Source organism: Ptychodera flava, chromosome 1 (genome assembly GCF_041260155.1).
Source record: "Ptychodera flava strain L36383 chromosome 1, AS_Pfla_20210202, whole genome shotgun sequence".
Lineage (NCBI taxonomy): Eukaryota > Metazoa > Hemichordata > Enteropneusta > Ptychoderidae > Ptychodera > Ptychodera flava.
The window spans coordinates 16,458,521-16,482,487 of NC_091928.1; the positions used below are offsets into that span (position 1 = coordinate 16,458,521).

The 23,967-nt window shown below is 37.7% G+C and overlaps 1 protein-coding gene across 1 annotated transcript; it reads right to left on the bottom strand.

Moving 5' to 3' along the window:
* Positions 1-5,842: 5,842 nt before the first annotated feature.
* LOC139131478 (1-aminocyclopropane-1-carboxylate synthase-like protein 1) lies at positions 5,843-21,404 on the bottom strand. The gene is made up of 13 exons (XM_070697536.1): positions 21,296-21,404; positions 18,701-18,856; positions 17,781-17,840; positions 16,772-16,915; positions 15,937-16,003; positions 15,023-15,120; positions 14,263-14,340; positions 13,225-13,325; positions 12,293-12,428; positions 11,813-11,954; positions 11,326-11,468; positions 10,258-10,411; positions 5,843-6,051 (listed from the first exon to the last, which is right to left on the bottom strand). Exons 2-13 carry the CDS (start codon positions 18,803-18,805, stop codon positions 6,005-6,007), a joined length of 1,275 nt encoding a protein of 424 aa, XP_070553637.1. The 5' UTR covers positions 18,806-18,856; positions 21,296-21,404; the 3' UTR covers positions 5,843-6,004.
* Between the last annotated feature and the right edge of the window lie 2,563 nt (positions 21,405-23,967).

The following is a 23,967-nucleotide window of genomic DNA, read 5'->3' on the forward strand; positions in this document are numbered from 1 at the left end:
GACCTCGATCCATTCAGTCAGCTGGAAGCTACACACGCGTCACGAGATGCAATGCTATAAATAGCATGGCAAAAATGTAGTTAAAATGTTGCGGTTTTTTAACGTCTCGCGCGCATGCTGAAAGTGAAATTGGATTTTCTTGAAATTTTAAAAGCCGTATTTTTACAAATGTTCGATGAAGTAAGAATAAAAGTAGATATTTCGACAGGCAATCAAAATGTCTAATTAGTTGGCTTAAAAATAGGGGAAAAACGATCGCGAGAGTGTACTTTTTAAGCCCGAAAATGCTACTTCGACCAAGCCGGTCGGGCGCCCGCTGATCAGTCGTGGCACCAACTCCGTGGTCCTGCCTACACCTATTAGGTAATGGGAAAAACGATCGCGAGAGTGTATTTTTTTAAGCCCGAAAATGCTACTTCGACCAAGCCGGTCGGGCGCCCGCTGATCGTGGCACCCACTTCGTGGTCCTGCCTTAACCTATTAGGTAATTGAATTTCTTTCGCAGTTTAACGTGTTCGCGATCCGATCCCGTGGAACCACCAAACTTTGCGTGAATATGTTAGACCGTTCCATTTGTATGCAGATAGGTACATGCCGGTTAAATGTAGTTGCTCTGCTTTCCCAGTGGACATGCACCAGAGTCACAGGCGCCAGTTGTCTTGGTAGTCTTGTAGATCGATCGATTTTCTGCTCGATCTTCCCGTCACTGTAACCTAAATACTCCCAAGGTGTAAAACAGAATCACTCAATTTATACACAACTCCGGATTTTCAACTGGCCCTGTGCTCAAACAAAACATTCAGAACTAAACTCCCATATGCTTATACCCCTCTTTTATCACAAATTTAAGCATCTTCTCGAAAATCACTCCGACGAACGTGTTACTTGTATCGTCTTGAAGATATCAGCCGTGTTTAGAGGCCAAACGAAGTGAAACACGGTCTGCAGAACGATTCTACCAGATAAGGCCAATAAAAAATAAATTTTGCTGTTCCGATAACATGGTTTTCAAAATTAGGGTAGGTATGTCGGTAAAGATTTTGTTTTTTCAAATATTTTTATTTTAGGCCTAAATACGCATTTTTCGTGGGTTCAAACCCTGTTCTATCATCGTGTTGGATTACTGGTTGACATTTATGTTTGTTTGAATGTCATAGACATTGAACTGTCTGGATCACAATTCTTTTGACAAACACTATTGGAACTAATTTGGGATAATTTGATGGTGAAGTAATGTCGATTTAATCTACAAATGTAATCTCTTCTACTTTTCTTTTTAAGTTACACACATGATTTTATGAGTAATATTGCAACATTCAGCTATAGGGCACCTAACACATTTGAGAAATTTGAAAAATTTGAAGATCCAGTTATCCCACATTAGTTCCGAGCGTGTTGACAGCAAATTGAACTATTAAGCACAGTCCGGTTTCAGACCTGATTGTCTTTGATGGTGCATAGAACTGTCGGTTTTCTTGGCTCTCGTAATTCCTCAACAGCTGTCGCCCAAAATAAACGTGAATCACGGTCATTGTAGCGTCGCCAACTTGGATATATCATAGTTTTCCTCGAAAGTCGGTTTCCGATTTACAGCAGACAACAACAATTGTTCCTTGCCGTGATCGCATTTGCAAAACGTACGTAATATACAGTGCATATCACATCGGTGCCAAAACTCATCGTATGAGACGGACACATGACATGTAGAAACACACGATTAGCTTGGGTATTACGACACATTTGAAAGTCACCGACTCATTGATTAATTACAATAAACCAGCATGGGCCAGACGCTCTGTCTAGACTGTGACATACACCACAGTAAGTGAGGCTACCCACAATTCTCCATGATCCGTACACACGGAGATCACTCACTGAACTGAAGCAAATTTCTTCTGTACACAGAACAGCTTGGTCCATATTTCGAAATTCTGGGACCATAGTTTTGATAATCATAATTCTCTAATTTCTCACTGTGAATAATGAGAAGATCAACCCCTTTTCCGCGGAGGAGATAGCAATTTTGTGATTTTGTCAACATAGTTTTTTGACAGCCATATGCAATATTTTCAAGGAAACTAAGGGAATAAGTTGCATCTGTGTTGGCAAAAGAAAGGGTATTGATTTTTTTGAATGTTTGTAACAAAGGAAATTTGCATGTCTGACAGGTGGTATGATGAGACCATCTTAGTTGCTGATAACTTTACCTTGACAAGTGTACAATTTTTAGCACCTTCAAACGTGGAATTCTTATTCAATTTACTCCTGAATTTTAAACATAATCAATAATTTTGGACCATAGTTTTAACCAATAATTCTAAAATTAAATTTTAAGTTTCAAATTGTTCAGAAACTGATAAAATTGAAGAAGCCTTTAGCAAATAATGTCTGAGCACACAAATCAAGGGGAATTGTGGGTAGTCTCACTTACTGTGTACACTCCATCTACAAAGTGTGGCATTTTAGTTAGTTTCTGTTGAGAATACCTTCACCTCTTGAACTCTTAGCTGACATTGTAAAAGAAACAGTTACATTGTTGATCAAGTCCAGTCAACTGTTTATCTCTCAGTCTAGACAGCGGCTGCCCCATGCTGGTTTACTGTAACTAATCGACGAGTCGGTGGCTTTGAAATATGTCCGTGATACCCAAGCTAATCGTGTGTTTTGTACGTCGATTGTGTCTGTCTCATACGCTGAGTTGCGGTGCCTAGGTGAAACGCACCGTAGTTCACGTTGTGCATATCGCTGGCTCCCATATTGTTTGTAACGTATGTGCAACGATGAATGACGTCATAGGTTTCGCGCTAGTTCTCGCGTGATTTTCTTTTTATTTCTAGCGTGCGTGATTTTTGCGGGTTTTTCTTTCATTTTTTTACTTCCGCGTCTAAATACCTCTAAAAAGTCTAGGTTTGGTTGGTAAAAAATAAGGTAGGTCGGGTTATCGGAACAGAACAATTATTTTTGTTTGGCCTAAAGGTAATTTGTTTCATGTAGTCGGTTAAGTCATGTACTATGATGATTTGCTTAATTATACCAGTTACGTATTGCAATGACCTTCGTTTTGGTCGACAGAGGCGCTACCCACATAAGTTGATTAAGCGATCAGCAGATAAATAAGGTCATTACGGCAGAAATTTAACGAAATTAACAGACGTTGTCCCCCCGGAAATTGTCATTTTTTAAATTTGATAAATTCATAACGTTAGGTTGATCAATCACTCTTCTTCCTTTTTTATTTTCTTCTTTTATACCACTCTTGCCAAATTTACTTTCAAAATGAGCGTGTAAGTAATAGAAAAAAAAACTGGCTTGGCAATTGCTGATTATAATTGACGAAATCGCAAAACGGCGAAATAGCAAAATGAAGAAGTAAAGAAACTGAAAAATAGAGACGTGCATATATTAATTAAGATAAAAATAAGCTGAAACACGAGAAATAAATCCGACAAACAGCAAAACAGCCGGTCGATTCGATGTATTGCTCGTGCCACTGGCTCTCCCCATTGTCCCCTAATTACAGCGCCCCATGTACCGTAGCTAGGGGACTAGACATAAATTACAGGGGGCTACGAAGTTTTTTAATATGACGCTGCACGAATAAAAGTAACCCTTCAAAAGTTTTTGCAAGAAAAAGTGACCCTTCCTAATTTTCCTGCACAAAAAGTGACCTTCCCCTGCATGTTACAGTCAGAATCGATAATATTTCATTTTACATATAATTTGAACTTTGAATTTTACAAAAATACGTTTTAACCTTTACAAATACTTTCCTTCTGCAAAGTTTAAAGTAATTCATTAAAAAAGATCAAATTTCACATTATGATATACTTAGCTGAAATGTGGCCATCTGATTGGCTGGGGCAAGGGTTTATTCTCAACAATAAGACCTGTGTAACTTTGGTTACATCTAGCCTTCTTTTTGTTGCGCGAAAAATGATGACCCTTCCTATAAGACATGCATGGCATTTCATGACATGAGTAAAATTTCAGTAGATATGGTCTGTTGGTTCTAGAGTTTAAGACTTTTTAGAGGATTAAATTAGATCTTTGGAAAATTCAATATGGCGCCAAGGTCAAATGACCACTGTCGATTTTATTTGCAAATTTTAAAGAAGAGATAAAATCATTGCTACACGCCAAATTTCAAATGGAACTGACCCCTACGTCAATAGTAGAAGCTACTTTTAGGTTTAATGGCCACCAGGTCACGTGACTAATTGAAAATTCAAGGGTCAGGCACACCACCTCTTATTTGCCTTAATCACTGAGCCACGTTTGTGAGTGTACATGCAGAAGTTTTCCAGATCTAGGCTGGCAAAGAATTGACAGAAGAAGATGAAGACAGAAGAAAGAAGAAGAAGCGTGAAAACCCCATCAAAACCAGTGGCGGCCAAGCCGATAGGCTTGGGCGCGTACTTTATACACTTTCAGTGATTTTATCAAGTATATATTCGCGGACTGTCGCGTGTCGCACATATGTTGAAGTCGATGATATCTAAGATAAAAACAGCGCTCTTGTCGGACACTGGACACTTGAGTATGTCATTACATTAGATATATTTAGTCACATGGTCACGTTTAGATTAAGGTTTATTGTAAAGTTTTGTTAATAGACTATTTTAGCACTGCTTTCCTTGGTCGAATAAATTTATTTATTTTGCTGAATACTTGAAGCACTGTCTTTTATTTGACCACCTTCTCGCCAATTAAAAAAAAATGCGTCTATAACAAGGTCGTAACAGTATCCTTTGTGGGAAGAAAATTAAAAAACCAGCAAATCACATATTTTTCGGTTAGTTTTTGCACGCTTTCACAGATGTAACCGTGCGTTCGATAAGATTGATGAATAACCACATAAGAGAAGTCTCTTCAGGTCAATTTTCATTGTCAACGACACAATGTGATGCAGACGAAACCATCCAAACGGGTGTTTGTGTTTCCCAACGTATAAGCCTGTTGTATGGTACTCTGACTTTGAAACACTAAATTAACTACAGTGATGTTATGAAAGGTCGTCAGCTGGTAAGCACGCCCTTTCCCTAATAGCCTTTGTTCTGTGCCCTTGTTTGAACAAGACACATGGGTTTACGAAAGCAAGCAAATAAGTCCTTTGGACAATTGTATTTTTCTGCATGGATTTTGACATTAATCGTGGGCTGCATAATTTTGTTTCTGAGAATTATTTCCATATTATAATTTAACTAAGCATACATGGTTTGGTATTATTTTATTACTAAAACTGTAATTACAACTTTGGTAACATACATATCTCTGATGTCCATGTACAGAAAAATATTCATATTAAACATAAACAGTCGCAACAAATTTTAATTTTGCTCTATTAAAAACCATTTTATGACTATTGTTTTGTTTTTTGAGATTTGTTGTAATTATAGCCATAGATGTTTCCTTTTGCAATATCTTAATAATTTTGACCAAGCATCTGAAAAATTATCAGAGTGTGAGATTCTAAAACAATAAAATATTCCCTAGGTTACAACACGAAGTTGTGTCAAAATGCGTTGAGACATAGCATCTACCTACAGTTAAGATATTTAACATACGTAATGGTTACTCTCTTAAATTTTTCTGAGAGATAACTTATTACTAACTCTTATCCGTAATATTTTGACTTTGTGAATCAATGTTTTGACCAATTTGACTTTTCTTGTTTTAATCTTTCTTCAAGCTATTCTGGTTACTTTTTCGTTGCACACAATCTCTAGAGGTATATAGTTCGTTTTAGGTGAAAATGTTCACAATTGTAGCAGGTATACAAATCAGTAATTGTAGGTAGTTCAGCAAAATATCATAAAATATCAGATAGTATTACGTTCTCCAACGTTTGGCGGGTTTGATGATTTGGAAAATGTGAGCTCTTTTATTAAATCAAGTTTATGTTCATAATTTTACCAAAATGTGTTAACTTTTCTTCAGTTACATTTCGTGAACAGAAGTTTTTGTCGGCAGTTAATCAAACACCGATTCTTCGTGCATCCGTCTTTTATCTCTTTCTTCTCATTTCAAAGTATGTACCAATCCTGTGAAGAACTGTGCGAAAAAGAAAAAGTGTATGCTTACCGTTGAAATGTATGGAAAACACAACGTTGTACAAATCGACACTGGAATCAAAAGACAATTACAGCTTCGTTTGAATTCTGCAGATAAAAGTTGTGACAGGCACAGTTTAAAATGGTATCGAGCTTTGCAAAACGATCATACATTATGCACAATAATGATTGCATAGTGAAATAACTATTCAGGCAATTAAGATCCAGTAATGAGTAGTGGCTGATCTATTTTCTTTATATGCTTTACTTTAACGTTCAGAGACTGGGCTGATGATCGATGAAGTTAGTTCACAGACTTGTGCGATTGTGACAATCCGGGCAATGGTGACGAGCTTTTTCAGGGTTTAGTTTTTCACGGGGATAATTAGGCTATATAAAGGGAGAGGTATCTTAGCGAGTTAAACTGTATATGCGAGACCGTTGAATGTAGACTGCCGGGGACTGCTGGAGGAGTCAGTTCGCCGGGGACCATGTAAGGGCTCAGGCGGTGGATGACTGCTGAGTTCAAAGTTAGATGCCGGGGTATATATTTTAAGAGGGCAGTCATTATTGCCAATAATTCATGGGTGAGTGAGCTAATAACCTCATCGTGAAGACTCAACTTCTCTTTACTTACTCTATCGACTGGAAAATAACTCAAGGAAAAAGGGAATTTCTCGACTTAATATTGGTAGCCCGCAACTTATTTTACAATAGTCGCATAAGGCAATCTCTCCTTTTTCGTTACAAATGTATTTATCTGAGATCATAATTCATAGATGTCTGCGTCTAAAATTCTTGGGTCATTTACCAAACCAAAAAATTGCCTTAATTAGTTGAATGACAACACAGTATATATCATATCTACAAGTCAGTCCTATAAAAGTGCTAGTCTGTATCGGCATGCTCACACATTTAATCAGAAAATGATCAAATTGCTCGTGTTTAATAAAAAAACAACTGAGCTTTTAATGGTAATTGTTTATGAACATTTGAAAATCAAACCTTTAGTTAAAAATTGTATCTTCGAACACACAAAATAAATTACTATTCGTAAGCGATAAATCAAGCAGATGTCAAGATTATCTGGCCTAAGTTACTGAAATATTCTTCTCAAATAACTGGTCTTGTTAGAGAGCAATGTGTCCTTGAGCAGTCAGCTTGCTTGCAGCGGCGTGAATGGTTCGTGAGTAATTGACAAATTGTGGAATATGAGGCCCCTGAAACAATGACTCGTCCATCCCCTGTAAGATTATTCGGTTATAAACAATGTGTTTGGCCAGCGTGTTAGCAGGTATAAGATCTTCATATGGCATATATTTGGTTGGCAAACTTGTCGGTTCTTCTCAGTAGCGTCTTACATCTGCTAGCATATGACTGGCACAATTGAAGATATTTTGATATACGTATGATTATTGATTGCATATTCGACAATATTCAAAGAAAGAGGAAAGAGCCGGGGCTAGGAGAACCTATTTCCAGCCATATATGGGACTCTGATTAGTTATAAGCAGTGTGCGAAAATTAAGAGAAAATAGCTTCAGGTCATAAGGACCTGCACCAAGCCAAAGCTTCAGGTCCTTATAGAAAACTGCCGGTCCTCAATAAATGCAGTTGTTAACGACTGCTAAAGTCAACTTCTTCACCAAAGCTATGCTTTTGAATGTTGTAATATTTTAATTTTTCATGTCCTTTTATCACTAAAGTCAGCATGTATTTCACTCCAAAAGACTAGTGTTCACATAGATTGCAGAATACTGTAAGTGAATAATCATGAAATATTTATCTATATGATCTGGAATCTGAAAAAGATCACAGCCCTCATCTTCCTCACTGTCATGCGCACACATTTATCAATATTTTCCACCATGGGGGGGGGGGGACTATGGGGCTAACAGGAGAATTAGACTTTTTTTCTAGCCATGTCAAATCCCCCACTCTCGGACTATAAAATGATGTCAAACACCCAGGGGCCGGGGAATACAGGCTCATGCACTGTCTGCAAGTGGCTGATGAAAGCGAGAAAGTTTGTCTCTCATGACTTTCTATGGGGAATGCTGTTCTCTACATTGCTGTGTACAATTGTACACTACACCAGGGCATGTGATATTGTGATTTGAAAATGGTAGGCGAGCTGAAAATCACTTCTGAAATAAGCCAACGCAAGTGGTAGAAGAGTGGGTGAATAACTTAGTACCCTGAAAACAGTCATGAGTAAGGGGAGTGTATGAATAAATTTTGTATGCAAACTTTGATCACTACGACTTTTTTATTGTAATGTAAAACAGAAGGGAGAAAATACCTAATATGTATTTTGATATGACGTATGGATTACTTTCAAAATTTTTCAAAAAATAAATATGCTTAAATGTGGCCTCTGTTGCATTCATGAAGAAACAGATAAAGTTGTACTTTTAATTAAAAGGACAAGTATCGTAACTTTTTCTCGATTATAGAAATTGCAAACAACATGAATGGCACATGTCGCCACTCGCGGAAATGAATGCATATTTTCTGATCGAAACGTTTTGCCTGAGCGATTGCTGGGTCTCATCGCCCTTTGAAAGCTTAAAGTTATTAAAATGACTCTGAAAAGTTTGACAAACACTCGATACTGCTGAAAACCATCGACACGATCAGTTAATGATACCGTAAAATCTTAAAAGACGTAATTTTTTGCGACATTTAGGCCTACAGTCCAGGATGACGGTGAATTTTGCCTGCCTGTCGTAAAACGGTGTACATTGAAGACAATTTAAAGCCCTACTCTCGGCCTCTGAGAGTATACACGACAGGTCGTGCAACTCGACAAAACTGTTATGATAAGGCCGCTCTGTTTTATAAAATGTACACTTGTTATCATGGTCGATGTATCGTTGTAACTGCAGTCGGCCTTGTAAACTTTGGTTAAAGACCAACGAGCAAGCAAGATGTTCTAGCGGTCCACAAACAAACGCAGCGAAACGTGAACTTGACTGTCGACTGCGTGTAGCACAATTGGGCTGTCGTGTAACATCTAGTCCTTGTATCGGGTGTAGTTCAAAACCATAGAGGTAAAAAAATACCTCCATGTTCAAAACCAAATATGTTTAGTCAACAGCACTGTTCTCGTAGTAGGTTTTTGACTTAAACTCTTCTATGAACCGTTTATGTTTTGAACGCTTCAATTGAAAATCAAAGCAAAGAAAACAGAGTCAGTTTGATAAAATGATGGGCTGTATTATGTACATTTGTGTACATGTAAATTCCGAACACTTAAAGTGTGGAACTAGTGAAGTGATACTGGGTGTTGTTATCATATGACACAGATATGCTAGCATTACCAGGGTAATATTGTGTCACATTGTTGCACCAAAATCAATCCATTCCATTGCTAGAATCTGCGTGCACGGACGTAATTCATACTGATCTGAATGTAATCAGCTGCACCATGCTATGCGAGTCGATCGGAGGGATTAGACTCTTCGTAAATGTAAAACGTCGAAAGACAATAAATTACTATGTTGCAACATTGTCAACCGCCCCCCGGTCAGGCGTACCATAGATCGAATTCCCCACTACCAGGACACGAAGTGCCGCAGAAGCGATCAATATCCCCTGTTGCCCCGCACTCCCACGGTGGAAAACATTGATAGGTGCATGACATTTAAGTCTGAATCATATGATTCAGAGTCAGTCATCATCTGCATCTGTTACAGGTCTTGACGGAGAAATTTTCATCATTTATTCCAAATTTCAGTCGGTCTTAAGGACCGACATGTTGCTAAAAACATTCGGCCCAACGAGAAATCTGTCGGTCTCGGACCGTCGGACCGACGTTAATTTCGCACACTGGTTGTAAGTCAGGCTGGATATGTCCTGTTAACACATAAATAATTAATTACATAAGGTCTCATTTTATCAAAACTCGTGCACAGTCGTCGTACACTGGATTACAAAATCGGTAACTGCTCTGACATGGTAAACATTGAGAGATGCTCCCTCAGGTTTGGCTATCTATTAATGTTGTTTACAAAATTCTCAATTACTCCGCTACAAATATATATTTCATATTTGATGTGGCTGTATTCAGGTTGTATTTTCATGCAGTATGTTTTCTTTGTTATTTGAGAAATTTCAAACTTTTATTACTCAACCCTTTTCTTGCTCAGTAAAGCCATTGAAAATTCAAGGTTAAGGAATGTCTGAGACAAAAAGTATCGCTAACCTTGATCTTGTATGTCTCTTGGAAGAGCAAAGACAATCCTGAACCATCCTGGTTCCTTGCAGTAGAACCCTTGGCCCGGTGTGATGTAGACACCAGCATCGATGAGCTCATAAAACACTTCCATCTCCGCTTCAAATGTCAGTGGAGATACAAGCTGTATAATAAAATGCTTCTACATGTTTATGATCTTTGCTTGAAATTATGGTGCTATCACATGAAGGACAACAGGCAGTGTTGATAAATTTGAACATTCGTTAAAACAAAAACGATCAGGAGTTGCCAACTGCTACTTTTAGTACGCTGTTGGACAAGTGTGTTGTGTGTGTATATACTAAATACGAGGAAGTTATTATGAGCAGATGAAATTTCAGATAACTATCTTTTTATCTTATGCTCCTCAAAGACAGATATTAAAACTCAAATTTTCAACAGTCCTTTTTGCTCTACCATTTTGGGGGGCTCATTGTACAGGTCTTAGAGTAAGCAAAGTTATCACTGTCTTATTTTCCGCAACTTGAATTATTACCCATGGAATTTTTACAGAGATGGTAGTCATTTGGAATTTCAAATTTCGGTAAATGTTATGAAATATTCTTGAATCAAACTTCACATGGTGACCCCTTATTTTTATTTTTGATTTGGTAAGAGAATGGTTGAAAGTCTCAGTCAGGAATATTTGAGCGAAAGTTTGAAGTCTTTCAATTTCGAAGCACATACCACCATAAAGACTGACGAAGAGTTTAGAGAGCACGTGACTCAGAATGTATCGTCCAATCAAAATACTGTTTATATGGTTATCTGTCGTTCATTAATTCTCTGCGACATTCTATTTGCAAAATATACGTCCAGTTATGATATCAAGCTACTTATATAGCATCGCTTAACCTTTAATACCGTGAGTGTTGGAAAATTTTAAATTAGCAAGTAACTTTTTCAATCACATTCCAGTCTATAGAAAATTTTCATAAACATTTAGAATCATCTGACAAAGAAAGATTATGAAATCGGTTATATGACATTACAACAAACGTAGATGTTCAAACTGAATGATAGTCGACAGAAACTCACCTTTCTAAAGTCTGCCCAGATATAGAGACCTGCTGACCTTACAAGGTGTGGTATCCCTAGCTTCGTTAATCCTTTCGACATGACTTCATGAGCATCCCTAAGTCTCTTGCGATTTGTTTGTAAATATGTTTGCGCTACCCATTCTGTAATGGTCAAAGTTTATTTCCGGTTGCAAGTCTACAAAGTTTCTGTAGCAAATGCATGCTAGTTGCAGTTGACATGACGTAGTAGACAAGTCATGGCCACTAAATTGATTAATTGTCATTTCTGTCTTTATACTCTGTATGTAAACTTTTTAATTGGTCATGATTGCTTAGTGATTAGGAGCACCGGGGACCAATAGTTACCTGATATCTGATATCATATTGTTATCTGGCAGTTTCATCTCTGTTCTTCACTGGTATAAAATGAATTTTCTAATGATCTGTATGACTTTCATGATCAAGTTGGTCTTTTTGCGATTTAACTTTGTTGCCAGAATATTTACCTTCGTCACACAGCATGCTGTTTAGCGTGACTTGCATGGCAGTTGGTATAGCAAACCAGTACGCAACTCCTGCGAGAGCCGATGCGACATCTGTATTCCAGGTATAGATTACACCACAGCGTACACCAGACATGGAGAAATCCTTGATGAGAAAGTTAGCATTATGCTCATTCTCTATAATCGTAATACAAACGCATTGTCTATCACTTCACATTCTTACAAGCAATACGCTTGTATATATTAGCATGCAACAGAGATGTATTGATAGATTGAAAGGTATATAATAGCCATTTTTATTGCAACTATCTGTAAATTGTAGACTTGCAAGTTACCTATGATTTTTATACTTAACTATGTGATAGAACGATTTAAAGTTTCTGAAGGAAAATATGAGCAAACATATATCGACCTTTGTTTGGAGGCAAGTTGAGAATACATTTCAGGAAATTCAATTCTGCATTAACATTACTTAGTTCTTACCTTCGAAAATGACCAAGCAAAATGAGTTCTGTCAGGATCTGGCAAATCTTCCAGATTTAGCACACTGGTGAACTCTGCATCTTCATCAAACACAGAAAACATGTAGATCTCATCCACTATGACATGTAGTTGATATCTGTAGTCATGACAATACAGAAATTTTACATAATGCGGTCGTTTGAAAGGAATATTACATATACTCAAATGGATGTATACTGGGCACATTTCGAAATGGTGTTGAAGAAAATGACAGAACTGTCTTCCACATACATAAGAAAATTACTGAAATTGGACATATTGATTGTCGTTCATTCATTCATTGATTCATTGATTGATTCGTTTATTGATTGATTGATTGATTCATTCATTCATTCATATATTCATTCATTCATTTACTCATTCATTCATTCATCAGTCATCCACGCCTGTCCCGTCAACACCCTCACCCTTCGACCTTTTGGTTGGCTGACTTTCAGTCCGGTTTAGCGCGTGCATTGGACTTAAGTCTAGCCAAAATTACACTAAATTCTTTCCTGGCCGACGGAATTACTTCGATTCAAGGCCCCCAGTCAAAGTTGCAAGCCAGGCCATAAGCTTGCCCTTTTACCGATTACGTTGTCAATCTACCTTAGCACTTTATACAGGGTTTACTTTGCATAAGCATCAATAAAGATCATTTAATGAGTTTTTGTGTCTGTAAGCCTTATTTAAATTCAGTAAATGATGCAAACTCGAATTTCGCAATCAAAGTCTTCGTCTCACGTTATTATTACAGGTAGTATTGTTTACACGACCATGATCTGGCCCTCTATACATTACTGTCATAAGAAAGTATCACGAACCTGTTTACAGGGACTTCGGGTAGAACAGTAACATACTGTGTTCATAAACTGAGAATATCAATTTTGTCTGTGTCTTTTACACAGACTCACCTCTTGGCAAAATGCAAACAATCCATCAAGAGTTGCTTGGAATAGATATCACCCAATGGGTTGTGTGGATTTATCAAAATCAAGCCACGAACGTTAATGCCCTGAGACAAAACAAAACTGAGAAGTTAATCTTTTGTAAGCGCTATGCAACACTATTGAACATTTCTTACTAGACTGGCTTAAGTAGCTTGGCTTTTCTCGCCTGCAGTTATTTATTGGCTGGCCAAGGCGTTCATCCCATGATTTACGCAACAGCCTTTCACAAATGCGACAGCTGCTAAAAGTTTATTCCTTAAGTTTATTCTGTTTCGATATTTATATGCTCACAGAATCGGAGAAGTCTACATACTACAAATTATACAGGTTTTAACATCATCGGTTTTAGCATAGTCAATCGCTGCAGGGTCTATGGGTATAGCGGCGTTTCCTGCAAAACACATCGGCTGTAGACTAAAGATATTCCCTGAAGGGCTGTTTCTAGGTCAGTTGTTCCACTTAGAGCTCTGATTACCCGGAAAGACCCGACTAAGCTTTCGATTTTGAAGAAACTCAACTGTTTATAAATATTTGACAGACTGTTGTACAGGAGCAACAAAATGACACATCATGTCTCCGTGAAGGCTGGTAAATCTATGAAGTCTACGGAGTTGTGTCGAGCTTGTCATATTTCTGAAAGTCAGCTATGTAGGCTACTGCATGGTAACTGTTTTACGTGTTGACTGCTTGAAGAATTGGAAACTAAGTTTGGAACGATCGTATCAAAACATTTCCAACTTCTACAAAAAAGGGCTTCCCATTCAGAGGAACACAATCTTTAGGGATCAGCATATCGAAAGCTTTTAGTCAATTGATTGACTGAAACTCATTGTTCTTATCCAAACAGCCAATCAGGCAGAGAATATCCTAGTTTCCGGACTCCTTAAGTTGCAGTAAACAATGATAATCTTCAATCAGACACAACCATCCGAGCCACTACAAAATGTAAGAATCTTTATTCTGTATGATCAAAACGCCAATCAAAATGAAATCTGTCAATACCTTTTGAGTTGCTTGTTCAAGAGCATCTTCTAATTTATCCACTGTCAGTTGGAATGGTTTTCCGTTTTCTCCAGATGTCTGTCAAATCACATGATACATACAGGTTATTGGGCGAATTCAAAATTACTCGTGGAATAACAATGCAAATTGGACACGTGTCTCAGGCACGTAAAAACTTGAGTCCCCTGATTACTTAGAAGCACATTTGCTGCACTGAGACGTTACAAAAATTATATATTTTTACATACTTAATAAACTTGCTTCACAAACTATAAAAACGTCACTTATTGATATGCTACAGAATACGGATATCGTTTATTGAATACTTGTGCTACTTATAGCATGCTTTTCCCTCTCTATAGGAATTGTTCACAAAGATAAGATATGAAATACGAATCTTCATTGATTTACCGCTGTACAAGTCCACTGGCCATAAGTCAATCAATCAATCAATCAATCACTACACCAATCAATCAAATCACATAGAACTCAGAATACAATAGATTATACTTAAATTTTACGAATCAGCACTAATCCCCTTATTTTAGTAAATAATTATACGCAATAAATTAAAGGAACCATTAAATGACCAGATTTATTTGTGCTAGAAATTTTGTGACAATGAGTACTTTTTGAGTCATAATCTTAATTTCTTCAATAAGCAAACACTCGGACTCTCATAGTATCGTTCCCTAGAGTACCCGGTAAAGTACATTATGTGATGATGTGTAACTCACTGAGAGAATGGAATGTACCTCACCTGACTGCAAAGGTCAACATGAACTATCTCCGTCAGAGGTATTTTTCCAACATCTTCTTTTATAGCGGGGTAACATGGTGTCGCCAGCAGCCAGGCGTCTACGACGAAAATATCATGCATCAATTTGTCTTATGGAAATGCGGATTTTTTTCAGGAATCTAAATCTCAGAACTGCGAAAGTGGATTTTTTTTCAGGCAGGTAAAGAACCCCCATATGCCTTCAAAATTTATAATATACTAAATGAGTTTCGCTTATAAAGGTGATGACTGTCAAATCTGAAAGTCTTTTTTCAGTATATCTGAGAATTGAGATGTAAGGTCTATCGGAGCAACTGTTACTTCATCGATTTTTCTTATTTGTGATCAATACTAGGAGCTTTTAGTAAGCATTACTGAAATTGTTTTGTTACCAATCCGGGAATATGAGCGATATAAATTGGTCCCTAAAATATTGTAAACTTTTTTTCTAACAACGTCTTTGTTCCTTTCACGATCAGATGTTCATATCCAACAACAACCTTAATGGTTAATGGTATGAGGAAGTCTTGACACTCTTGTAACTTTTTGAATCCACATAGTCTGTTTGTCTGTCTATGTATGTCTATGCAATTTAGATAGCTAGGTCACTTTCGATGATTGTGTATGCCAAACATGAATCGTTGAGAACATTTTATAAGTATAAATTTGATGGATGTGATAGCATGTGCAATTTAAGAAATCGAAATAATTTGCAATTTTACAACACAAAATCAAGAGTACAGAGCAATCAAACAACATTTTCATTACCAAATACGACCCAAAAATATTTTAATTGTTGTATAATGTTCATGTGAATATTATAATGCCATTGCCGCGGTATTACAATTACCGACAGTGATTTTCTGCAAGGTAACATTAACTCAGCCAGCACTCACCTCCTGGGTCACTCAGTACAATTGATAATGCTGCAATACACGATCCACAGCCATTGACAACAAAAAGCTGAAAAAAACAGTTGAAACAAGAAGGTCTGGAAGGTAAGGCACCTTTTTAAACTTGTAGAAAGAACTTGAATGGCGCTCTTCTACACTTTTTAATGATTTTAATGAACAGAAGATTTTGAAATACTGTAACATGATCATTGTTCTTAGCTTTCTGCGATGTAAGGTTTCCCTTCTGCTGGATTTGAACTCATATCGTATGGCACCTAGTCAAACAGATCTTATCTTAATAATATCTTAATATCTTAATATTATTATTATAATAAAAAAAAAGAAAAAAAAAGAAATTGTAACTTATTTTTGTATCACACTTTTATTGCCACAAATGTGATGTAAATCCTATATTTACAAGCAAGCAATAAAAAAATTATTATTATTATTATTATTATCATCCCCTTGTACATTAAGATACATAAAGGACTGGTATACCACGGGACAAGTTCACGATATCTACACACGAGTGATGATAACTTCACGTATAGAGTGAACTGGTCAAAACGGAGTTGCATTGGTTGTTTATTGGTATTATATTGTAACGCCATGTTGAAATTCTAGCTTGAAATTAAAGGGAATTGTCTCGATATGAGGGCCATATATATAATTGTTACTTTCACATTGTGACCAATAAGATTGCTGTGTTTTAGTTTGCCGTCCATGTACCGGCATTCATAATGGTCATCATGTTTATCCGTGTTCGTGTTTTGGTTTATTGAAAATATTTTCATGATTGGACGTAATGCATCAACAAAAGAGAGCAATGACAACGTACCTTATCTGGGTCAAGTTGATCATGTGCTTTGGCGTGCTTTGTTAGGAAAGAACACAAGGTATTCTTAAATGCTGGTAGTCCCGTGAAATCCTGGTATTTCAATACATCAATGTCGTTTTTAGAGGGTTGTTCCACCGTGAACAGCTAAACACAAAATAAAAGAAAAGACAAATTATATCGCTCAGGGTCAAATTGCATTTTTAATACAAATGACCGTTTTATTAAAACCGCTTATCATTTTTGTTGTGAGTCAAGCACAAAATAGCAGAAATGTTTTAAAAGTCAAAATAAAACGCCATGAAATATTGGGGTGCAGGTTATCTTTACAATGCTAGACACAAACTACCTGAATCATAGTTCTTCTTTGGGGTAGTGTTACAATATATTCATTTTGTACATAAGTTGAACATGCTAAAAATGCAGAAATATAAAGCTAACGGGGATTTAAGACGATTACTTAGACACGGACCGCTGCAGTAAATCACCATTTGTCTTTATAAATCTCAATCGGATTAAAATCCGATGAAGAGATGGGTACGTCTTCAGCTGCCGACCGAACTATTTCAACATCTGAGCAAAACCTTTTGGCGGATATCATACATGTGTCAGCGTCTGATCACAGTCAATATAGTTGCTAGTAAATATCTGTATCAAGGCATACGGTTTATGAGTTTAAAAGCCACTTGACCTAGTTTCGGCAGAACCTGATTGGAAAAGGTAAACATCGATCAGCTCTGATTGAACAAATTATTATGTCCAAAGTATTGGAGACCTGCTTATATATTCCATACATAGGCAAGCGTTCTGACAAATTGCAAGGTGTTCTTGAGCTAAAATATAATTTAGATTTCAACGAAGTGACTATTTTGCAGTTGTAAGTTAGCTGAAGCATACCTTGAGCTAAAATATAATTTAGATTTCAACGAAGTGACTATTTTGCAGTTGTAAGTTAGCTGAAGCATACCTTCGTTTGCATTGATCAAAGTTATCGAGACTATACGCCACCTACCTTCTCAGCGACTATATCATAAGAAATTGTATTCTCAGCTGTGCCAGCATTGATAATGCCCTGTAAATAAGAGCATGGCCAAGTACATGGTCAAGTTTTATTACAGTCAGTTTGATTATTGAGCTGAAATGATCTGACATGCAAGTTTTTTTTACAATATTGTAGTCATTCATTTCTTGAACAGAAGTTCACACGCGAGAAACTGTCTGTCTGGCGTGTTCGACATTTCTGTTATGGAGTTGATAAAATTGGACTTTCACGTGATAAGGCACCTCTGTTAGTGAACATGTTGGATGTGTACTTCGAAGTAGAGACGTGCCGGCATATGACAGGGATATATACAAGCCTAAGGATAATACAGGATGTTACTACCATAAATGTATAGTTTGGCCAAGAAATGCAGTGTGCCCTACTTCCATTCCTCCTGTTGTTTGGGAATAAACAACGTTGAGGGCGGTAGTTATAGATTTTCTGTCTGTTTTAGCTGTAGCTGTGTGTGACCTAGTTAGTGGAAGCTACATGTACATTGGGATAAAATATTTGAGAACTGAGAATGGTTCATTTCGAAACATTTTTATCTCACGGAATAAACATATTAAACGTTATGGTCTGCTTAGAGCGCTACTAGACCAAAGAAAGAATACACATGTTCCAGCCGATAAGCCGTCCCAGCCTTTTGAAACTATAAGCCCAATTTGTAAGATTACGCACGCGCTTGCCAGAGTTTGCTGTTGACAAACCACAGCCCACTGGGATATAATATGGCAAAATAATTCCAACCCCATAACCTATTTTCTGAAGGCATGTAAACGGAAAAAAGACATGACTGGGCTTACCAGACAAAATACATTATTATATTAAAAAAGGCAGCCAAGTTGGGACAAATGTTCATTATTGTGTTTGTAAACATTGCTACGTACGTTTGGGTTAGACTCTGCATCATAAGGATTTGCTACGCACTTGTCAAATCCTATATTGACGACGCTGCCGGCATCTTGTACAGTTGCGCTTCTTTTAGACAACATAATATTCTTCACAGTCTGGTCACAGCTTCAGCGAAAGTAAAATATGCTAATCTGGAAATAGAAGCAGAAAAACTGCTTTGCGATAATATAAACATACATTTGGCCAAATAAAAATAAATTGTGTGTTTTCGGTAACGTACTTCCCAAAGTTTGGGTGAAAGGTTGAAGGATTGTTTTTTCTTATGTTGGATTAGACCCATGAAACGCGGCAAACTTTGGAGAATTTATTGGAATCTTTTTGAAAATGCGAAAAATGCATAGCCTGTGGGTTCTTCTAGGGTCGGTTGCGTTATCGGAAACACATATTTTCATTTGCATTGGATAATTTGCTAACATTATCTATTATCTGTACTTTGACGAACTACATTTCAATTTTCGCTTACTTATCGTGCATGGAAACTTAAAACTGTTTTCCTTGAACATAAAGAGTAATGGTCTACATCATCATTTCCGAATCGGAAAAATTTCTAATGTCGAAATTCAAAGCAGCTATACTGTAAGCCGTAATATGTTTAAGTTGTCAATTTGTTATTAAAACCCGGTCCGCCTAGCTTTGGGACATGAAAAAATCTGCAAGGGTTTTGAGCCTTGCAGCTACTGCCATCATAATCAGTAATACAAGAAATGTATGTCTTACAAGGCCAAATAAATAAATGTATGTGTTTCGGTGTCGCAACTTACCCTAGACAATCCTACTCACCGTGACCAAAGTCATTTTCGAAACGGTTAGAATAAATTCTTTTAATCGTATAAGTTCCTCGAACCTACCTACCTTTATTTTTAGAGGTATATTACCGGAAACCACACAATTTCTTTTGTATGGCCTAATCAGTCTGAATATCTACAAATATGAGTATCAATGTCGTCACCTCTTACACAAAACGTGTATATAAAATTGCAATGAGCGGTCGCGTTTTAAAGTTGTAAAATGGGTAAGCATAAGGTGTACAAACGTCTCGAAAGTCTCAAAGCCTGTCTTTCAATCAACGATGTGACCTACAAAAGTGGAGAACGAGGACAGGTTCAAGGTTTCACCAAATGAACAATTTACCGAAAGTTCATTGACCTTAACCGGGAGTGACTTCCATGCCACTTCGAAATACTGCAGCGGGAAACAGTACTAGTGGCGGATCGGAGGGACTGCAGTATATCTGTGTGCGAACAATCGCGTGTGTGACGTTTGACGCCTGTCTCTCACCGTCATGACGTGACACTGTTCATCGACATATTGCTCCACATTGACATCATAATGATCTTGTTATGTGTACTGCCATTTGCTTTCGCCGCCCCCTTTCTGTCGCAAAGTCAACAATATGCACACAAAATGTTATCTTAAATAGGTTACTTATCGAACCATGACTTTCTTTCAAAAATGGCAATGACAGCAGTATTTTTCAACAATTTTACGCTGTCATTTTGCAAGAGACAAACGTTGGCTATTTGAAAATCTCTTCAGCAAATGATTGTTCATGTGGGTGAGCCACAATGGAAGGGGGTTCATTTCACAGCAATGAGAGGGTGACGATACAAGACAATGACACTGAACTGAACTGTAACTGGGAACGCACGTTTATTGACTGCAGTACTGTTACATGACTTACATGTGCTCTCTCGCGCACTCTCACTCTCACAGTGCCCAAAAATACATGGCATGCGTGCTTATATGCTATAGGCTCGGTAGGACAAAACAATTTTAGCGGGCTGCGTTGTGATTGGCTAGAATGGCCTGGTCCATAAAGGTTGTGACAGTTTCCCACAGGAACGTGTGTAATACTGGAACACAACTGGTTGAACAGGAAATGACTGAATAACAATGTACACAATAATAATAACACATTGAAATAAAATATAAATCAATAATGTAATTCACGACAGTACACACTAGAGAGCCGCTATCAGTGGTCTGTTTACCTTTTTACATTCCTGTTCCTCCATGGTGTACACATACTCTTTCATATGTCTGGTAACTTACACAGCCACCTGTGGTCGGTCTATTCCGCTCGGCGTCTATGTCGCCATAGACGTGTGTACATATGCCTGAGAAAAAGAGCATATGTACACACGTCTATGGGGCATAGACGCCGAGCGGAAAAGACCGACCACAAGTGACTGTGGTAACTAGCACAATTTATGACAACACGATCCCTCCATCACTGACAATCAAATGTAAGTTGCTGATCTGGCGACTTATCATAGCAAACTAATGCAAATTGGCTGGCTACCGAATCAACTCGTAGTGGAAAGCTGTATTCTATTTTCAGTTATGCGTGCAGGTAATGTGTGTTTACCGTTAGGCTACAAATGATTGAACCACATGGTCAGCATGGTACACAGTACACAAATATACCTACGCTGGTTGGTATACGGCAACTCAGCCTCTCTGGGATGCAGAATTGTACTGTATTCTGAGCGAAATGTCTCAGCATATACTCAATCTCCAAAGCCATGATGGACAGTACGACATGCAATAGAAAACTGACAGAAGCTTACCTATCAAGATGATGTTGCCCGGAAGTGTTTGAATGGAGGCAAACCGCGTAAAGCAGATTAGCTGATAGCGCAACAGACTGCGCAAGATTCCACGTACACGCATTTGGAGTGATTGTTCCGTGTGCTGGAGGTAGGCAAGAGAGTGCGCCCCTAGACGCCAATGTGGGAGAGGGCGATCACCTACACGAGTACTCGTAGAAAAAAGTTCAGCACCTATCAATGTTTCCACCAGAAGGGGGGATGCGAGACTAACAGTTGAGTTGACACTTTTTCTAACTGTGTCAAATTCCCCATTCTGGGGCTATAAAATGACGTCAAATACCCAGGGCTGGAAGCTTGCGTTAATAGTTCACCTGCCTTACCAATGCTAGTCTGTGTGGAAGTATCACAGGCATCGTCTAGTCGACACGGCTGGTTTGGTCACCGTAGGTCGGAGGATGGTCGGAGGGTCTCTGCCAAAATAAATACCCTTGGCTAGCGAAACTATGTCACGGGACGGGGCTAAACATTTTGTATATTGCAATGCTTGAGAAATTCCGGGCGTGGCGCAGTTTCTTTTAAGTTTTACAGTACACGGACAAATCACAGAACGTGCAACGATCTCACTTGACACGGTCATCGTGTTCGCATAGCATATGTGTATGTAAAGGGAAGGTGGTCAGCTCCTACAGCCAGTCCTCTCTGCACGTCTATGAATTTACCGTTTGTTACTCTCAGGTCTTCATCTGCGAGGCTAATGATTGATATTTGTTCTTCAAGTTGCTTCTTGCCCTGGACAGCGCAAACTGTCGAGCTTGGCTCGTCGATCAAAAATCAGACCATTTCTGACCACTCATTAGAGAATACAGTGATATCCGATTTATAGATTAAATTTGTTCAATTTAGAACGTCTACTATCACGTGTGTGCATAACCTGCTCTGTCAATGGTATCAGCATAACCACTGTATGTTAACCCTTTGGGAGCCAAAGTCTATTCTTGTCCCTTTATATAATAAACCCCAACCAATTTTTCCCAGAGTTTTGCCAAAATTTTGAGAAAAAACTTTAGCCAATAAAATGTGATGTCAATTTGGTCGAGAAATCATCAAAATATTACAGAAAATTCATAAAAATTGGTAAAATGTTGCACTAAAATTTTGGCGGGAAAAATTACATTGCACAAAGGGTTAATGATCACTCCACTCCTCCGCTACACTGTTATGAGAGAACATGACAAAGCCATACAAGTCGGCATATAACAACGTCTACAACAAGATTAACACAGAAACAAAGGAAATTGATAGCGAACTCTGTATGAATCAAAGAATGGACACACTGGTTAACTGATATACCTTCATCATATAAAATGATCAGACGGACAATGTCATGAACGATCCCATAATGTACGAGTAGAATTTTTAACTCTGCCAAAAGCGAGAAGGGCAAAGTATTAAGGTAAACAAATACGTGACGCAATCAACAATATTAAATGTTAGATCACCCAAAGGTGTAAATCAGTGGGAAAATTAATCATTCGTCATTTACTACTTGAAAGGAATACAGGACAAATCCAAATGTAAATTTATTACATGGTCAAATTCTATCTAACTAGCTCGGAGCAGCTCTTACGTAATAAGATTGATTTTGTGAGGCATTACTTTAATTTCCGATGAAGCGGTTGATATGACAATGCACTCAAGGAAACCTCTTTTCTTTGACAATATGGTGCCCCGGAAAAGGGATGAACAAGGACTTATTCGATGTTGAAATGGGGAGGTTCAACCTTGCTGAAGTATGTTAACACGTGGACGTCAGTGCATGTTCTGAGCACGGCCGATGAGGCATGTATTCCATCATGGAGGACATTTCATAGTTGGTATTAACCCTTTTAGCGCCAAAGTCATTTTTGTCACTTTTGTAAAATGTACCCCAGTCAATTTTTTTACAATTTTTTTTGCCAAATTTTGACAAAAACTGTAGCCACTAAAAGGTGATATCTATTTTGTCCAAAATTATCAAAAAACTTACAAAAAATACTAAAAATTGATAAAATGTTGCACTAAATTTTTGGTAGTCTGCCATCGGGATATTGCCTTTGGAGAGGTCGTCAGGATACATAGACAGAGAAAAGATTAGCAGTCTTCAAATTTAACCGATTTATTCATACGTATATCAGTTACATATCGTCAACGATGTTTACAGAACAGCTTACAAGCTCCTATACCAAAATTATCACCACAGTTTATACTCTCTCAGCTAAATATTGCTGTATATTCGATTTTTAACCCATTAAATTAATACAATGTGCACGTTGAATCATACAAATGACACTAAAATAATAAGCAGGCAAAAATTTACATATCTTAATAAATGGTAGTTTCCAAGCACTCTCGTAAATTAATTAATCACTATAGAAAACACAAGCTATTATTAAAAATGTCTTCCCTTAAAGAGCCATTATTTTTAACTTTTGACCATTTTTACCTCGGAAAATTCCATGTTGAAGGCTCATATTTGTTGCAAAATGTTGTTTTACGAAGAAACAAACATGATTAGCGATGTTATAGCCACATAAAACTGCTAATTTTGTTCAAACGTGTTGCCCTTCCGAGCTCGTTTGTTGACGTCTGGCATGCTCAGCGTGCTGGGGAGAACAAAGATAATGTTGACGCCGCGATCACGCGATATGTAC